The sequence below is a fragment of the Dendrobates tinctorius genome, unplaced genomic scaffold, assembly GCF_039654945.1.
Source record: "Dendrobates tinctorius isolate UK_male_01 unplaced genomic scaffold, ASM3965494v1 ptg000147l, whole genome shotgun sequence".
Lineage (NCBI taxonomy): Eukaryota > Metazoa > Chordata > Amphibia > Anura > Dendrobatidae > Dendrobates > Dendrobates tinctorius.
In genome coordinates, this window is record NW_027361814.1 from 10,484,757 (window position 1) to 10,503,616 (window position 18,860).

The 18,860-nt window shown below is 41.2% G+C and overlaps 1 protein-coding gene across 5 annotated transcripts in view; it reads left to right on the forward strand.

Moving 5' to 3' along the window:
- The window catches only part of INPP5A (inositol polyphosphate-5-phosphatase A), a 485,401-nt gene that overhangs the window by 112,633 nt on the left and 353,908 nt on the right, over positions 1 to 18,860 (forward strand). For 4 of the 5 annotated variants that reach the window (XM_073546403.1, XM_073546401.1, XM_073546399.1 and 1 more), the window contains exon 2: positions 6,184 to 6,225. In XM_073546403.1, coding sequence (XP_073402504.1) covers positions 6,184 to 6,225 — 42 coding nt within the window. The remainder of the gene's footprint in view (positions 1 to 6,183; positions 6,226 to 18,860) is intronic. The other variant, XM_073546404.1, reaches the window with a different exon arrangement.

Consider the following 18,860-nt stretch of genomic DNA (forward strand, 5'->3'; position numbering starts at 1 on the left):
GATACTTAAGTTGCTCTGCATTGTATGAAAGATGATCTATGGTGGACATAAATTTGATAGTGGTTTCCTGAATGTCGTGCTAAATGTGTATTGTGTTAAGGGCGTTGTATCTGTGAAGTGTTAGGACAAAATATGACTGCAGTGATTTATATCTCCCCTGCGAGAGGCGGTAGAAGTAGTCGTTGATCGGGTATGGCAAACTCGTGCATTTTGCTTCAGCCCACACAGTGGCTTCCTCTGCACAGTTAGTTCACTTTCTTATGCCCATACAGAGACCATTCTAGGTAATATCATATATACATACCGTATATACTCGAGTATAAGCCGACCAGAGTATAAGCTGAGGCCCCTAATTTTGCCATGGAAAACTGGCTAAGCTTAATGACTCGAGTCTAAGCCGGGTGTACATTGTCCCCTCATCCCTGTGCTGCTCTGCGTGGCTCTCCCCCCTCCCAGTACGCGTGGTTCGGCTCCCCCTTCTATGTATGGCTCAGCTCCCTGTCCTCACCTGTGCTCCTCCGTGCTTCCAATCTTCCAATGCCCTCTGCGCAGCCCCCGTCCTCCGAGCTGCCAACATTCTCCTCCGTGCTGCACCCGTCCTCTGTGCTTCCAATGCCCTCTGTGCAGCCCCCGCCCTCCTCCATGCTGCCACCGTAGCCCTCTGTGCAGCCCCCGCCCTCCTCCATGCTTCCCGTCATTCCCCAGTCCTCCTCTGTGCTGCCCTTGTCCTCCTCCATGCAGCCCCCGTCCTCCCCTGTGCTGCACCCATCCTCCTCCTTCATACTCACCCTGCTGTGCCGTCGCTGAACGTCCCTGCATCCTCCGTTGTCCAGCGCCGACAGCTTCTTCATGCCTTCAGCGGTCACATGGTAACGCTCATTAAGGTAATGAATATGCTTCCACTCCCATGGGCGTCCATATTCATCAGCTTAATGAGCGGTACCATGTGACCTCTGAAGGCAGGAAGAAGCTGTCAGCGCTGGGACAAGGAGGATGCAGGGGACGTTCAGCGAGGCACGGGAGGGGTGAGTATGACTTCCCAGCCACCGGCTCCTGCCGCCGCTCCCCTTCCCCCGCTGGTTTCTGCTGAATGACTCGTGTATAAGACGAGGGGGCATTTTCAGCACAAAAAAATGTGCTGAAAATCTCGGCTTATACACGAGTATATACGGTATATACAAAAGATTCTATTGGACTTTTAAATAGGAAATGAATTGCATGATGTCCTGTTTTTCCTTATACCAGATTTTGATACTACGTTCCAGAAGGTGGGGGAAAAAGTGTTTCCAAAAATGCAAAGATTTTTTACCTCCAACTTCCCGGTGCCAAATCAAAGTTGACGTCACTGTCCCCACCTTTAGACATACAAGTAATCGAGAGTAAGTCAGAGCTGCGCCTGACCGCTCACGCTGGTACGGGAGAGGAGTATAAGTTTTGATTTTTTTTTGTTTGTTTTTTTACTTTAACAGTGCCAAACATTAGGAATTATAAGGGGTTGTCCCAATAGTGGACAAGTCCTTTAATTCAGTTTTGCTAGATAGTCTTCATGATCTCAATTGAGACAGCTTTCATCCACTTTCCACCTGAAAGTACTCCCCAAAATTTTCAATAAAAATGGCATTATTTTACACAAGTCACACCCTTGACTTCAGATCATTGCAAAGACCAAGCAACATCGCGCTTTCTCATTGTGTTCAGGCACCAGTTTGGTGGTACCCTCATGGCTTACGTCCAAACCCTACATGAAACGGAATTTGGGGGTATGCCCCGATGGGGTCATAGAAGGTAATGAGTGAACCTGTGCTCTGCTGTGCATAATTTTCGAGCGTGTACGCCTACTGCAGGCGGAAACTCGGACATGGTAGAATTTTCTAATGATGAAGGGACATGAGATTGATCTTAATTTCCTTTTTTTTTGGGGGGGGGGGGGCGCCTGCTAAGTCCCTTTTAGTAACATGTTAGATCTTTGAGAATTAAGTCTAATATTTATTCACTTATAAATATAGTTCTTCATACTCCAGAGGCCTTTTTTTTTTCCCACCCCGAAGCCTAATATAAAAATATTGCATCTTAATCGGGGGTGCTGCTTTCGTAATATATGTACATAAAATTAGTCAGATTCCAACTTGATGTATTTTGCCTTCAAGTATGTGAATATTTATTGAGCAGAACTTCAGAGGAAGCAGACACCAGCTGGGTCGGGCTGTAATGAGGCAGTCTCGAAATGTCACAATTATCGACATTCAAATTAGATCTCTTTTATAGTTAATCGCCGGTTATTATGTAGCTGGTTATCTTTACCCAGCAGTTAGCAGTCATTTTCACCCATAATTTGTCACTATATCAATGTATTGTAAGGTAGGGTGAATACAGAAAGTTTAGCCAAGTCATTCAAGGGAGTTGGTCAGCGCAAACTGGCAGTATGAACAAAGCGCATAGCCAAGTGGGGCTGTAGCCTCAAGCCCATAGTTCTAATTGCTGCCTCTGTTCTGCTTAAACTGAAGTTTAATAAAATGTTAACAGGGGGGCTGGGTGCACCCTGGGTGTGACCAAGAGGCTCAGTGCACCATTGTGCATACTGGTTCTGTTTTGCTCTTCCTTCGCTACTGACAGGTACTCCCTGAGGGAGGTAAGAGATGCGAAACCTGCAGGTGAACATTATACTGAGCTCCTTGGTCACACCGAGGGTGCACCAAGCACTAAAATTGATATGTTTGGTTGAACTTTATTTTGTGCAGAAGTGAAGCAGCAACGTGGACACTAAAGCTGCAATTTGTATGCGGGCTATATCCCCTATAAGTCTGTTCTTAGTTAATACTGTCCTTTTGGCTGAGAAACCCACTTACAAACTGCAGTGTGTGAAGGAGAATGTCTGACAGGCTTGTTGGGGAAGGAGGCTGGCTTAGCTATTCAATCTATGTATATGCTTTTATTCTAATGGGACCGGGATTAACTTTTGACTGGATGGTTGTATATATCTGTTTCAGTTAATGTGCCATTGCTACACTGTCTGACATCTTAATTCCTCCTATGATATAGTTCTTCTAATTCTGCTTACGTTCCTTGTGATACTTCTGGCTTTTTTGAGGAGGTGAAATCTCATGACTAATGTTGCTCTGCTGAGTCCTTTTTAATGGCATTAATGATACATCAGTGATCTAGAATTGCTGTCCCTTGACTCTGATGGTATAAGCTCAGTGCCTGTAATATCACTTCATCTCCTTACTCATTATTGCTTGTAAAAGGTTTCTCCCTGTCTGCTCTAACAAGCAGGAGGCAGGTAGGGTGGTGGTAGGCTGAAGCTACATCTTCTAGGATACACAGAATCTGCACTCAGATACACAATGTATGTATATATATATATATATATATATATATTATGTATATGTTAGTATATTGACCACATAGCGTATTTGTGCCCTTGTGCATTAATTTAATACTAAAGTTGTGCAGGTCCTATTTCTTATTTTTTGTGCAGATAGTAGTATAGGCATTCAGTAGAGTAATTCATGGGATTTTTTTAGCATGGCTGATTATTGCATGGTGCATAAACTGGTGATATATAATGCAGAAACTATGTAGCTTCAACTGCATTGGGAACATACAGAGGGAAAGGGAGGATGGGAGTTTGGGGTGGTTTGGGAGCTGTCAGGAGGGATTTGAGAGAGATTGTATTTATGTAGTTCAGAGTATCAGACTGACTTCTTGCCAACACTGGCGATTATATTCTGGACTTTAGATCATAGTGGAGATCACAGCACTATAATGAAGGATGCAAAATGTGTAGATGCAACTGAGCCGGACTGACACAAATAGCACGGCTAGTGAGCTTCCATTATATGTAAAGATCAATTTAAATACTTTTATGCCCAAAAAATACAAACGTATTCTAGGAGTGATGATGCAATATAATTCTTTTTACTGTAAATCCTTATGTCCAGCCCATTATTTTGGAGTAGTTCTTTAGGCTGGCCACACACGAGAGATGCTTTTCATCTGACACCACCATAACGTTCACATATTGGTGCATAATGTGTGTTTTTACAATGTAGGAGGGAGGGGAGGGTATTATGTGCCTGGAAGGGAGGTATAATCTCTTCTGGAATTGAAGATCAACTTGGTGAAATTCAATATGGTGGATCCCTCTCTCTTCCCTGATAATTGCCATTAAACAGTTCCTAACAGATAATCGCTGCATGTGTTGTGGCTGTAGCGGGGACTCGAACATGGTATTCGAGCACGGTCGCTCATCATTAGTGTAATGGAATTTCATTTAAATGTCATCATTTATAGTGCGTGGTGCATCTTAAAAAGGACCATGGAGGTGACTTCTGCACGTCATGTCTATCCATGCACCCCTGCAATATCCCCTACCTCCGGCTCCTACAGAAAGTGAATCCTGCACTGAAAACCTCGCCCCTTCTTTAACAGTACCATGTTTTGACTGGATTTTTAATTGGAATAATTACCAGTTAATAAGGTTCCTAAAACCTCCTGGTTAAACGTATGTGTGTTTTTTTTTTTTTGTTTTTTTTTTGTTTAATATGTGGACTTTGTATGAAAGAAGTCAGAAGGTGTAGCTGATCCCTGTTCATTTTTTGGAAGTCAGCCAAGTTAGTATAGCTAAAGGATTAATGTTCTGTAGCTGCCCTCCGGCAAGGAAACACTTGGTGGTGATCCAGCCGCTGTGTGCGGGTGCCAGCCCAGTCATTTCTCTCCGTCGGTAACACAATCGGCATTTATTTCTGACAACGATGTCCTATTTAGTTATTTCCATTGGAGAATATCTGTATCCAGTGTAAATTTTGTGATTTTTGTATTACTTTATGTGATGTGTATTTATTTATTTTATTTTTTTTGTGGTTGGAATAAGCAATTGTGTGTCCTGGGTTGTGGTTGGGGAGGCTGAGAAGATGTTCTGCTTTTTACAAAGGTTTCATAGAACTTCTTTTTGAGTTTTAATTCTGTGTAACTACATTGCGTATGTGATTTCTAATTTCTCAACATGTAACCTTTAAAAAGTACATTCGAGCAAATGTACGTCTTCCCTCTGTGGGCACGTGCTCTGCTGGAATGGGTGGTCTCACACTTGGGATTTCTTAATTATCAAAGCACAGAGCTGCTCAGTGCACCTATATTTTGTATGCAAACCCATTGGATGGAGACTTCTGATTTTTGTTTAGCGTCTGTTGGAGTGGGGAGCAGATTCCTGGGATGAATAAAAAAAATGACAGTAGGAAGTTATGCAGATAAAAATATATATATATATAGAGAGAGAGAGACCGTGATGGCATTTCACACAGCGATACCATCAGCGTTTGGTCGTCTGGATCTGATCACAATGACCAGTGCTGACCACTCGGCAATGATGAAAAGCACGGTGCCATCTCTAGAGGCCGCGTGGGAGTCCTATAATAGTCAAAAGGCCTCTTTATAGAAAACTGTGCAGCGGTTCCCAGTGCAGCTGATGATTAGGTCCTTTTGATTATTGAGATCGAGATCTTGAGCTTTGTTAAAGAAACCCTAAAACTTGAAATTAATTGTAAGGATAAATAAAATAAATTGCTGCCCCCACTGTTTGACATTTTTCTACATGATCCTGAAAAATCTTGTAGAAATTTGAAGAGCACAAATGATTCTCGTGATCATTTCTTTCTTCTTTGGCTGAGAAGCCGGCCCCCGAGGAGCTCCCTTTATCCCACTGCAGAGGAGACAGGCTCCAGCTTCAGCTAGTTGTCTTAAAGCTGGAAACTGGACAATGAGGAGGAGCGGGGGATATATCTCTTACCTCCTGGAATACAGAGATTTCACTTTTTTTGTTTATTGCGGACTAAATCTGGTCTAGACAAAGGAGAGGAATTCCTTTTTTTTTTTATTATTATTGTTTAATTAGACCTTTTTAATTCCCCCCCCCCCCCCCGATAAAACCATTTTGGCTCAGCGTTTGCTCACCTGCAAATGTAGTAATATAGTCCCCAAGTAGAACTGTCAGTAACCGGAACTTGAGCTCTGTCAGTCGCATATTGCAAACCGGATCAAATGTAATCTATCTTCTCAAATTAAAAAAATTAAATAGGGTTACAAACTTTTGTGTTTTTTGTGAAGTTTGTGGGGGAAAAAAAATGAAGTAACTGTACACCGTTTTTTGTTTGTTTACTAAATGTTTTATTTTTATTGTTTCAGACAGAAAACCTTCAGAAAAATTGGCTGCGGGAATTTTATCAGGTATGATTTAATTTGAATAATTCTTGACTGGTGGTCGGTGTGCATATATGTGTGTATGTATATATTATTTTATTAGCACCGCATCCACCATTCACATTAAGCTCACCGTCTCATTTTTCACATGGGTTTTGCGCAGAGGATGCCCATGACAGTCTCGGGCTTCTAAATGCTGTTAACAAGTTGGGATGCGGTGCCAGACAACGGCGTCGATAATTGGATAATTTGGCGGACAAGATGTAATCACTTACGGTCCTGATGGAGACCACCCGAGTCGTATAACACTGGTTCTCCAAACTACACACGTGGTCAAAATTGTTGGTACCCCTCGTTTAATGACAGGTCACAGAAATAAATAACTGCAATCTGACAAAAGTAATAGTAAATCAAAAATCTACAAAATTTACAAACAAATGAAAGTCAGACATTGCTTTTCAACCATGCTTCCACAGAATCTAAAAAAAAAAAAACTCCTGAAATGAGCCCTCGCGGGCAGGGTCCCATCTCCTTATGTAATTGTGTGTCCCTTGTCTTACACGTTTATTATACTTGTTTATATTTCCCCTTTTCACATGTAAAGTGCCATGGAATAAATGGCGCTATATAAATGCATAATAATAAAATAGTCCTGGACAGAAATGATGGTAGCCTTAACTTAATATTTTGTTGCACAACCTTTTGAGGCAATCACTGCAATCAAATGATTCCAGTAACTGTCAATGAGACTTCTGCACCTCTTGACAGGTATTGTGGCCCACTCCTCCAGAGCAAACTGCTCCAGTTGTCTCGTGTATGAAGGTTGCCTTTTCCAGACGGCATGTTTCAGCTCTTTCCAAAGATGCTTAATAGGATTTAGGTCAGGGCTCATACAAGGCCACTTCAGAATAGTCCAATGTTTTCCTCTTAGCCATTCTTGGGTGTTTTTAGCAGTGTGTTTTGGGTCATTATCCTGTCGCAAGACCCATGACCTGCGACTGAGATCCGCTTTCTGACACTGGGCAGCACATTTCTCTCCAGAATCCGTTGCTAGTCTTGTGATTTCATTGTACCCTGGACAGATTCTAGACACAGTGTGCCAGATGCAGCAAAGCAGCCCCAGAACATAACAGAGCCTCCTCCATGTTTCACAGTAGGGACAGTGTTCTTTTCTTGATATGCTTCATTTTTCCATCTGTGAACATAGAGCTGACGTGCCTTGCCAAAAAGTTCAATTTTTGTATCATCTGTCCATAGGGCATTCTCCCAAAAGCTTTGTGGCTTGTCAACATGTTGATTGGCAAATTCCAGTCTAGCTTTTTTATGATTTTTTTTTTTTTTTCAACAACGGTGTCCTCCTTCGTAGTCTCCCATGAAGTCCACTTTGGCTCATACAACAACGGATGGTGCGATCTGACACTGATGTTCCTTGAGCTTGATATTCACCTTTAATCTGTTTAGAAGTTTTTCTGGGCTCTTTTGTTACCATTCGTATTATCCATCTCTTTGATTTGTCATCAATTTTCCTTCTGCGGCCACGTCCAGGGAGGTTGGGTACAGTCCCATGGAGCTTAAATTTCTGAATGATCTTGCAGTCACAAGAACATCAAGCTACTTGGAGATGGTCTTAAAACTTTTACCTTTAACATGTTTGTCAATAATTTTCTTCCTAATCTCCTGAGACAACTCTTTGCTTCGCTTCCTCTGGTCCATGTTGAGTGTGATACACACCATGTCTCCACACAGCACAGTGAGTATCTATAGCCCTCTATACAGGCCACTCACTAATTCCAAGATTGTAGACACCTGTGATGCTAGTTAGCGGACACACCTTGATTTAACTTGTCCCTTTTGTCACATTATTTTCCTGGGGATCTGGGTTCAAATCCCACCAAGGACAATATCTGCAAGGAGTTTGTATGTTCTCCCCGTGTTTTCGTGGGTTTCCACTCGGTACTACGATTTCCTCCCACATTCGAAAGACATACTGATAGGGAATTTAGATTGTGAGCCACGTCAGGGACAGTGCCAATAATGTCTGTAAAGCGCTGTGGAATTAATGCTGCTATATGAATGAGTAAAATATAAAAAAAAAAAAAAAAATATGAAGGAGCATCCAGTAGTGTGTGTGTGCCTGTGTTTGTGTGTGTGTGTGTATTTACTGTCTTTTATAAATTGAAGTAAGTACTTTCTGGAGCTCTACAACTGAGAAATGTCCATGGATTTTCTATCATCTCATACTTTAATTGAAATGGTAATTGGAATGATTTTCCTATTAAACTGTAATTTTTGCGCAGCCCTGAGCTATATCTGTTCATCAGAAATTAGAAGTTTTAAAATGTTGTAATTGCCCATGAAGACACAATGGCAACAGCTAAGTGTGTGTGGGCTCCGCATAGCAATGCATACCCAAATGACAAAATCGTTTCCAGGTTCCCTTGGAGACAAACTATAAATTATCCCGTCTGTCACAGGTTCCAGGTCATTGTGACATACGGTGTTAAACCTGTATTGCAATAGACTCGAGAATAACATTCTGCGTGCACCTCCTTGTCCATGGAGGGGTAAATTGCTTCTTGAATTTTTTTTTTTAATTTTACGCACATTAAGCCCTTGGCAAAATATTTCCGTGTGATAATTCTTCCATTCATTCTTTCCGATTGAAGCTGTAGTGAAAGAATTCTTTGTTCGCAGTTAAATAAGATGTTTGTCGTGTGAAGTCTTGTAAGCGAGCAATAAAATGAACCCGAAAACTCCAAAAAGGCACTGGAAAATATTTTCAGCAAGTTTGGGCTCTATCAACATATATAGAGCAAACCACAGATCAGCCACAAACCACACTGTTTTTTTTTTTTTTCCATCGTGACTTGAGAGTCATGTTCTTTTTCCACAGCCTGTTTGGTGACGGGGCTATTTGTAGAACTTTTAAGCAATTTCAATAATTGAAATTAAGTAACCGTGAACACGGTCTGCGTTCGCCGACGCCGGGATTCAAAATGCCCCGATAACAGCAGACATTAGAGAGGATCCAACTCCTCCTGGAAAGCTTCGCTACCCCTTTCACGACATCTGTCGTACATGTACGCCACAAGTTGGAAGCCGGTATATGAAGCAGTCTCATGTGGTGAGCTTGAGTCGAACTTGACAGGTAATGACTCTTAAGCCCCCCGTCACACAGTGATCTTGCTAGCGAGTCACAAGTTTTGTGACGCAACAGCGATCTCACCAGCGAGATCGCGGTGTGTGACACCTATTCTATGATTCTGTCGGCAACCGGCCCCCCTGCCTGGTATCGCTGATCGTGCTGGAATGCCCTGGACTTTTTTTTGGATCGTTGGTCTCCCGCTGGCCAGCACGATGTTTACCTTGATTACCAGCTCCCTGCACCAGTGCGCTGGTATCTAAGGAACACAGCGACGCGAGCGCTCGTCGTCGCTGGTTCTGATCCCTGGTGAAGCTGCCTGTTTGGCAGCTCACCAGCGATCATGTAGCGACTTACCAGCGATCCTGACAAGTTCATATCGTTGTCAGGATCGCTGGTGAGTCGCTATGTGTGACGGGGCCCGTACAACCAGGACATGCTACTAACTATCGCAGCTGGCACAAAGCTGTTAACTTGGTAAAGCGCCGGCAAGTGGTGCATCATACCATATGCCCATCGGCATACCCGTGACGTGATAGCTGGTCGCCGATGGGTTGTTTTGGCAGCCAGGGGTCTGCTCAAATTAACAAAGTTGCACTCTGTAGCCCTATATTATGCAAACATGAAATACGTAAAATTTAAATTGCTTTACAGCTCTAGAAAATAGGAAATAACAAGAATACTTGGCGCCTGAATTGGCCAATTCATGTATACCCATCAGCCGTGATAAGGCGATTCTTGTTGCTGGGACCTAGCCTAGTGTGATTCCTGTCCTGAGTTGATAGCCTACATTTATATGGGTAGGTAGGATCCTGCGGTCATTAAAACCGCCAAAGGCTGAAGGGGTGGAGTGATCGGTCAGAGAGCCTATGAATACATATAACAAAAGACTGATCGTCCCTTCCAAACAGAAAACAAGTGCGTACATGTGCTTACTAAGAGTAGCCATGTCAATATATAACTGCACTCTGTAGCCCTATAGCATGCAAACATGAATTATATGAAATTTGAATTGTATTACTGCTCTAGAAAATAGGAAAAAACTATAATTTTTAGTGCACTAATTTGGCCAATTCTGCTCAAGATCCCGTTCTTATCATCATGGCGCTCCTTTGGAACCCTGCCTGCTATATGCAGCAATGCTGAGGCATCCTTGTGTATAGCACAAGCGATAAGACGATCACAGCTTTAAGTCCCCTAAGGGGACTAACTATAACAAAGTGAAAAATTGAATAAAATGTGTGGTGGTTTTTGTTTTTTTTTAATAATTGAATAATTCACTCCACCCCCACCCATAAAAATAAAGACCTTTTTTTTTAAAATCCAAGAACTCCAAATTTACGGGATTTTTTTTTTTGTCGCTGCAATACCAATAAAATAAACCTGTTTAGTATCGCCATAATTGTCCTGATGAGAATCATATTGCGAGATTCATTTTTACCACACACTGTACGCCATAAAAACAATTACCAAAAATGTCAGTGTTTCATTTTTTTTTTTATTTTTTTTTCCAGTCTCTTCCCAGTTGGAATATTTTTTTTTTCCTGTTTCCAATACACTATGTGATAAAATGACTGGAGTCATTTAAAAGTACAAATTGTCCTGCAAAATACAAGCCCTCATATGTTTACGTGGACAGAAAAATAAAGTTATGGAAAGAAGGGTACCAAACAAAACGAAGATTGGCCGCTTCATGAAGGGTTGAAAGCAAAACCAGATCAAAATATAAAACCTTTCTGAAATCCTTTATATTTAGGAAAATTAAAACAAATATCTCCTAGTGTAATAGCTCTGACTTTACCAATGGGAGACTGAAGTCAGGCTCTAAGCTGTATAATATAGCAAACAAATACTCACAATTCAATTAAGAAAGGGAGATAATAGAGTTTTTATTGCCAAAATGACAAATTTTATTATAAGCAATGAATAAGACAGAGCATACAAACTAATTGGCACAGGGCAAATATAATAAAACGTAGCACTTCATGATGAATATCAGTAATCATAAAAATACAGTATAATAAAATGTGTGTGCCATACAAAATCAATGCAGTGACCAACTGTACTTTATACTAAATGTAAAGGATAATGTTTCCTTCCTATAATCAAAATCAGTTGCACCTGGCTAAATGCCTATTAAAGGGCTGGAACAACAATCCAATGCTCCCTGGTGCTATACCGAGATAGGGTTCTAAAGGTATATATTACATGTGCAAGCGCCCATAAAACTTATAAGCTTAGTGCAAAAACGTCCTAACTAGGAAAAAGTGCTACAAAATATAAGAATGCCAGACTTACATGAAGTGTATAGTAACGCTGCCCTGGCCAGCCGCCTCTACGCGCGTTACGCCGCAGCTTCTTCAGGAGGCGTGTATCTGTTCCTGATCTCAAGATGAATCTGTGCTGCACTTTATGTACATGCCCAGTAGTGACCAGTGCTGTGGAGTTAGAAGTCAGGGAAATTGGGAAGTCAGAGGTTTGGCCTACTGACTCCACCGCCCTGTTGCAAACAATTGTCAAAATAGTTAAGGAACTGCAGTAATAGCCATATGGGTTTTCAGTTTTTTTTCTTAAGGAGCTTTAATTCACAGAGGAGTTTACATAGAAGCCACATGCTGTACGGGAGTTCTTATCTCCCAAACCAGTTGTTCATAGGTTACTTCTTCGGATGTTCATAAAAACAAATAGTAGCACAGTGCATCAAAGGAGTCACAAGGACTCTAATGAAATAGTTGAGAAATACTGAACATATTACATTTAAACAGTAATGCCGCCCTACATGTTCGACTAAAGTCAACTGAACCCGCCAACATCTGTGGAATAGGTGAAAAGATTAATTTGCTTAGGAGTCTCCTGACTAAAGTTGATGTCAGGGAATAAAATCATCTGGCACATTGTATTTTCAAAGGCCGATTCTTTAGCTCCCTGAAAGATTAATCGGGCAGAAATCTCAGTAGCAAATCAGATGATTCCCATCCTTTTAATTAACCAAAGTGAACACAATAAAGTAAAAATGTTCTTCTCTGGAAGATTTCAACTGTTGGGTGAATGGAGCTGGGATTTCACACAGCATCTGAATGGTAAAGTGGAGTCTATCTGGAAGGATATGACAAGTTTTGCCATGTTGTTGACACGATACTCCATAGAGTCCAATGGAGAACTTGAAATCCTTTTTCTTAAATTCATAAAGAAAAAAAAAACCTATAAACATTGTAAGTTAATTCACCTGTGCATCCAGTGGTCAGCACTTAAAGTGCACATCGATTAATATTTAACTTAATTTTCCACAAGGAGTCTGAATTCTACTTAAAAGTGAATACTGTTATTTAATCAGCGAGATTGAGATGACTCTGTCCATTAACTCTTATGAAAATAAAAAAAAAGAAAAGAAATATAGAGCGGCTTATAAGATTTATATCTGCAAAGGAGAACACAGCTACACCTAAAGAGCTAATCTACAGAAAGAGGACATAGCAGCTTGTAAAGGGGTAATCTGCAAAAAATGGCATCTCTTGCAAACTGAGGCACATTATATAATAGATGCTGTCTTCCCCTTCGGGCATACATCAAAATTATCTAGCCTCTAGTTTTCTGGAGTTTGCAATCATGGCATACACACAGGGAGGCTAGATAATTTTGATGTATGCCCGAAGGGGAAGACAGCATCTATTATATAATGTGCCTCAGTTTGCAAGAGATGCCATTTTTATTTGAGTCATTATATTGCTGCTAGAATGTCTGTTTTTTGGTACCTTCTATGGAGAAGGGGTTGTACCACTTTATTGCGTGGATTGAGCTTTTGATTCATCATAGACAATTCTCATTTCTCATATATTAATGATTAATGAGGAATGGGACTTTTGGCTTCAATGATCGTACAATACAATAAGGGGATAAGCCTGATTTCAGATGGACATGTCATATTGCCCCTGAACACAATATAAGGGTTTTCATGATTACAATGTGCTTATGAGGAGATCATTGGGGTCTGTTCTTGACTATCTGCATAGGATACTGGGATAGTCTATATTTTTGTGTTTGTCTTTGTTACGTGCACTTTTACTAGGATACTTTTCCTTTGTAATGGGTTCTAATAAAGTAGATTTGTTTTAATGTTAGTTAATTGGCACTAGCGTGCTGCTAATCTATTAATTTCCGGCTAGTGGATCACTTTCTAACTTTGACTGTACTACTGTACCCAATGTATTATATATTTTAGGAGTCGGGCCATTTTATACTGACTCTGACTCAGACTCCGACTCCACTACAATCTGACTCCGACTCAGACTCCACAGCCCTGGTTTGCAAAGACAATTCTAGGCATAATTTTAGCTGGCTGTTCCATTCCTCCTTTAGGCTAGTTTCACATTGGCGTTTACGGCCACAGCGTTGGGCTGCGCACGGCTGCCGCTAAGCCCCGCCCCTGCCGCACCTCCGCCGGTAGCTCCGCCTACGGATGCAAGATGCTGCATGCGTCCTGCGTCCTTTATCGTTAGCACTGGGGACACAGGCCGAGCGCAGGTATGCGTCCTTTTGACGGTGCGCCGAGCCCACCAAATTGCTACAGGTTGCGTTTGGCTCTGGTTGGCGCACCGTCAAAAGGACGCATGCGCCGCCAAACGCATACCTGCGCTCGGCCTGCGTCCCCAGTGCTAAAGATAGGGAACGCATGCAGCGTCATGCACCCGTAGGCGGAGCTACCGGCGGAGGCCCGGCAGGGGGCAGGGCTTAGCGGCGGCCCTGCGCAGGCCGACGCTGCGGCCGTAAACGCTAATGTGAAACTAGCCTTACTGATACACTGCAGTTTGAATCAGTATTCAAATACGGCTGCAGTGCTTTGGGCGTGTTGTAGCACTTTCCAAGCCTCTTGTCTCTCCGGCTCTCTTCTCCTTTTGCTGTGAGTTTTCAACCAAAGGAGCTGTCGGTCATGCTGGAGATGGTGCCTTTGGGCGGGAAGTTGAGCAAGAGGGGTGGTAGACTTCAGCCTCATTTGCATATTGACTACAAAATTCTGGTAGTGGAGGGACAGACATGCTTGCTAAAGGTATGGCTGGAATTGTCTTTACATGTGCATGTAGCTCAAGCAAATAGTTTGGGGGTGAAATTAAGCTGACGGATTCCTTGTAATTATGAGATCAGTGCATGTAATGGCAGGCAGCTCATGCACAACTTTGTGGTGCAAATGGCGTATTGACGTACACAGGGCCACATTACAATTTTGATACCTGGCCTTATAATAACAATAAACCTAGAAAAAAATATGATTGTAGATCAGAATTTCAGTTTAGGTAAATCTTCAGCCAGGAGTCCAGGATAGATGTTTTTGTAGGAGTTTTTTGCCATCTTTTATATGTTTGACAGTATGCAATAATTGCTGGTGTCCATGGTTGACATTTTTCACTTTCTTCTGCTTGTGTTCTGAGTCTTATTGTGCAGACACAGGAGTGCTGGTTATAATGGTTCAGGTCACTATTAAAGCCAGAATAATTGTCGTTGTTTTACCATCTAAGTGCAGGTTTGCAGTGCTAAGCTCCATGGAAAAGCACTTGATGGGTAGTATATGAACACCTTGCTCCAAGTCAATTCTTTACAGTTGTTTTTTTTTTTCTTTTATCAAGTTCATCTCTGATAGTGATAACATTTTCGTCAATTTCCTCCCTGGCTTTAGAACAGAATCCTCCATCATATTTAATCACTTAAGATGAACAAGGTGAACAACTGGCTACGACGATGGTGCCGACAGCAACGATTTGGATTTCTGGATCACGGAGTGAATTACCTTTACGATGGACTACTTGCTAGAGATGGGGTGCACCTTACGAAGACTGGAAAGCATGTATTTGGAAGTCTCCTTGCTACACTTGTAAGGAGAGCTTTAAACTAGAACAATGTGGGAAGGGGGAAGCAAAAGACCAGAAAAAGCCATACACCTGACAAATGCTATTGAGAACTCTGCTATTAGAAGTGGAAAGGAAGAACAAAGACAAAAGAATCTAATTAATAAAAATATTGGAGAAAGAGAAACCAATCACAAACTAAAATGTTTCTATACTAATGCACAAAGCATGGGCAACAAACGAGGAGAATTGGAACTACTAACACAGGAAAAGAAATATGATGTCATTGGAATCACTGAAACTTGGTGGGACAATACACATGATTGGAATACAAGGCTAGAAGGATACAACTTATTTGCAAGAAACAGACTTGATAAACGAGGAGGAGGTGTCGCATTGTATGTTAGAAACGCGTATATCTGCACAGAGATTGAAGCTTCAGAGACTGGGAGTTCTGTGGAAACTGGGTAAGAATACAAGGACCGAACAATGGAAAGGACACCATTGTAGGCATTTACTACAGGCCGCCTGTGCAAGCTGAAGACATGGATGAACTCTTTATGCATCAAATGGCCAAGTTCTCCAAAAAATATGACATAGTTGTCATGGGAGATTTCAACTATCCAGACATTTGTTGGGAATCTCTCTCAGGCAAAACAGGTCAAGGAAATTCTTATCCTCTCTTGCTGACAACTTTATCTTCCAAAAGGTAAAGGAGAAAACAAGGGGAACTGCTACCTTGGATCTAATCCTTATAAACAGGGAGGAAATGGTTGAGGAGGTAAAAGTGGCTGGGACCCTAGGAGGTAGCGACCATGCTATTTTAGAATTTTGGATAACTAGAGGAAGACCTGTGAAGACTCAGACGTCAAGGTTAGATTTCAGAAAGGCAGATTTTAAGGGATTCAGAAAGAGAATTGGAGGGATCCAATGGCTGGATATCCTTAAAGACAAAAATGTCCAGGAAGGATGGGAAATCTTGAAAAATGAAATTCTCAAAGCACAATTGTTAACAATTCCAAAAAGAGGGAAGAATAGGAAGCATTTAAGGAAACCAGGATGGATGAACACAGAACTTAAGCACATGCTAAAAAGGAAGTAAAAGAAAAGTCAAAGATGCTATAGGATTTTTACAGGATGAAAATGATGAAATGGTAAGACAGGATGTTGAGAAGGCCGAACTTTTAAATTCCTATTTTGCATCTGTGTTCTCTCAGAAAGGAAATGTAACATCAACTGTTCTTCACTGTCCTATTAAGGGAATAGAAGAATCCAGGATATCTATAAACAGAAAGATAGTGAGGAAACACTTAGCTAACCTAAATGAATTCAAGTCTCCAGGTCCAGATGAATTACACCCCAGAGTACTTTTTGAACCTCTCTCTCCATAATCTTTGAAAATTCTTGGAGAACAGGAGAAGTCCCAGAAGACTGGAGAAGAACAAATGTTGTTCCTATCTTCAAAAAGGGGAAGAAGGTGGACCCAGGCAACTATAGGCCGGTGAGTCTGACTTCTATACCAGGAAAGATCTTTGAACAAATTATTAAACAACATGTATGTCAGTACCTGGATAAGAATGAAGTGATTAAACAGAGTCAGCATGGGTTTGTAACTAATAAGTCATGTCAGACTAACTTTCCTTCTATGACAGAATCACTGATTGGGTGGATCAAGGAAATGCAGTAGATCTAGTATATCTTGACTTAAGCAAAGCATTTGACAAAGTATCTCATACAATCCTTATTGAAAAAATATGTAAGTATGGAATGGACAAGGCAACTGTTAGGTGGATTCATAACTGGCTTAGTGATCGGACCCAAAGAGTGGTCGTAAATGGCTGCACATCCAGTTGGAAGAATGTCTCAAGTGGGGTACCACAGGGCTCTGTCCTGGGCCCTGTATTGTTCAACATCTTTATCAACGATTTAGATGAAGGAATTGAGGGTAAACTGATTAAGTTTGCTGATGACACAAAGCTAGGAGGGATAGCTAATACTAGAGAAGAGCGAGAGAGGATTCAAAAAGATATAAATAAACTGGAGCAGTGGGCAGCAACTAACAGAATGGTTTTTAACAGGGAAAAATGCAAAGTACTACATCTGGGCAATACAAATGAAAAAAGCATATACAGAATGGGAGGAATAGGGCTAAGTAACAGCACATGTGAAAAAGACTTGGGTATACTAATAGATCACAGACTGAATATGAGTCAACAGTGTGATGCAGCAGCAAAAAAGGCAAATGCAATTCTAGGATGTATTAACAGAAGCATACAGTCTAGATCACGTGAAGTCATTATTTCCCTCTACTCCTCTTTGGTCAGACCTCATCTGGAATATTGTGTCCAGTTTTGGGCACCACATTTTAAAAAAGACATCAACAAACTGGAGCAAGTTCAGAAAAGAGCGACCAGAATGGTGACCGGTCTGCAAACCCTGTCTTATGAGGAAAGGTTGCAGGATTTGGGAATGTTTAGTTTGCAAAAGATAAGACAGAGGAGACTTAATAGCTGTCTACAAATATCTAAAGGGCTGTCACATTGTAGAAGGATCAATTTTATTCTCATTTGCACAAGGAAAGACTAGAAGCAATGGGATGAAACTGAATGGGAGGAGACACAGATCAGATATTAGAAAAAACTTTTTGACAGAGTGATCAATGAGTGGAATAAGCTGCCACAAGAAGTGGTGAGTTCTCCTTCAATGGAAGTCTTCAAACAGAGGCTGTACAGACATCTGACTGGGATGATTTAGCGAATCTTGCTTTGAGCCAGGGGGTTGGACCAGATGGCCCAGGAGGTCCCTTCCAACTCTACGATTCTATGAAGATTTTGCAAGGAACTTCTGTGTTATTAACACTTTGTACTCTGTGTATATACAGTTGAAACCAGAAGTTTACATACACAGAGAAAAACATGCAGATGTGCCTTTTTATAAATATCTGACATGAAATCAGAATAAACCTTTCCCGTCAATTAGGATTACCATAATTATTAATATTTGTCAACTGCCAGAATAATGAGAATGTTTTAAAGCATTTTTATTGCTTACTGCCAAGTCAAAAGTGTACATCCATTTCATTAGTATTTGGTACCATTGACACTAAACTGAATAATTCAGGTCAAACGTTTGTGATCTCCTTCCACAAGCTTCTCACAATAGTCTTTGTTCCTATCAGAAGCTTCATATGACATCATCATATGGGCAGTCCAGAATTGTTTAAAGGCATAGTAATCTTAGTGTATGTAAACTTTTGACTTTGCAGCAAGTCATAAAAATGTTTTAAAATATTCTCTCTCATTATTCTGACATTTGTCAAATATCAATAATTATGGGAATCCTAATTGACCTAAAATGGGAAAAGTTTATTCTGACTTCATGTCAGATATTGAGAAAATCTACATTTTTTTTATGTAGTGTATGTAGACTTCTAGTTTCAACTGTATGTGTGTGTATATGATGTGAGTTCATTTTTCCCTTCAACATTGAGGTCTGATGAACTCCCTCCTCTGGTGAAGGAAGGTAGTGAGGCTGATTACCAAACACCTGGGCAGCTAGATGATGACTGGGTGGCTGGAATTGAGGACTGGATATAAGGCTGCCGACGCCCTTCTTCCTGGCTGGTGATTTTCCTGCTGGATTCTTGGAGACCAGTCTGATTCCTGCATCTCAAAGCTAAGTTT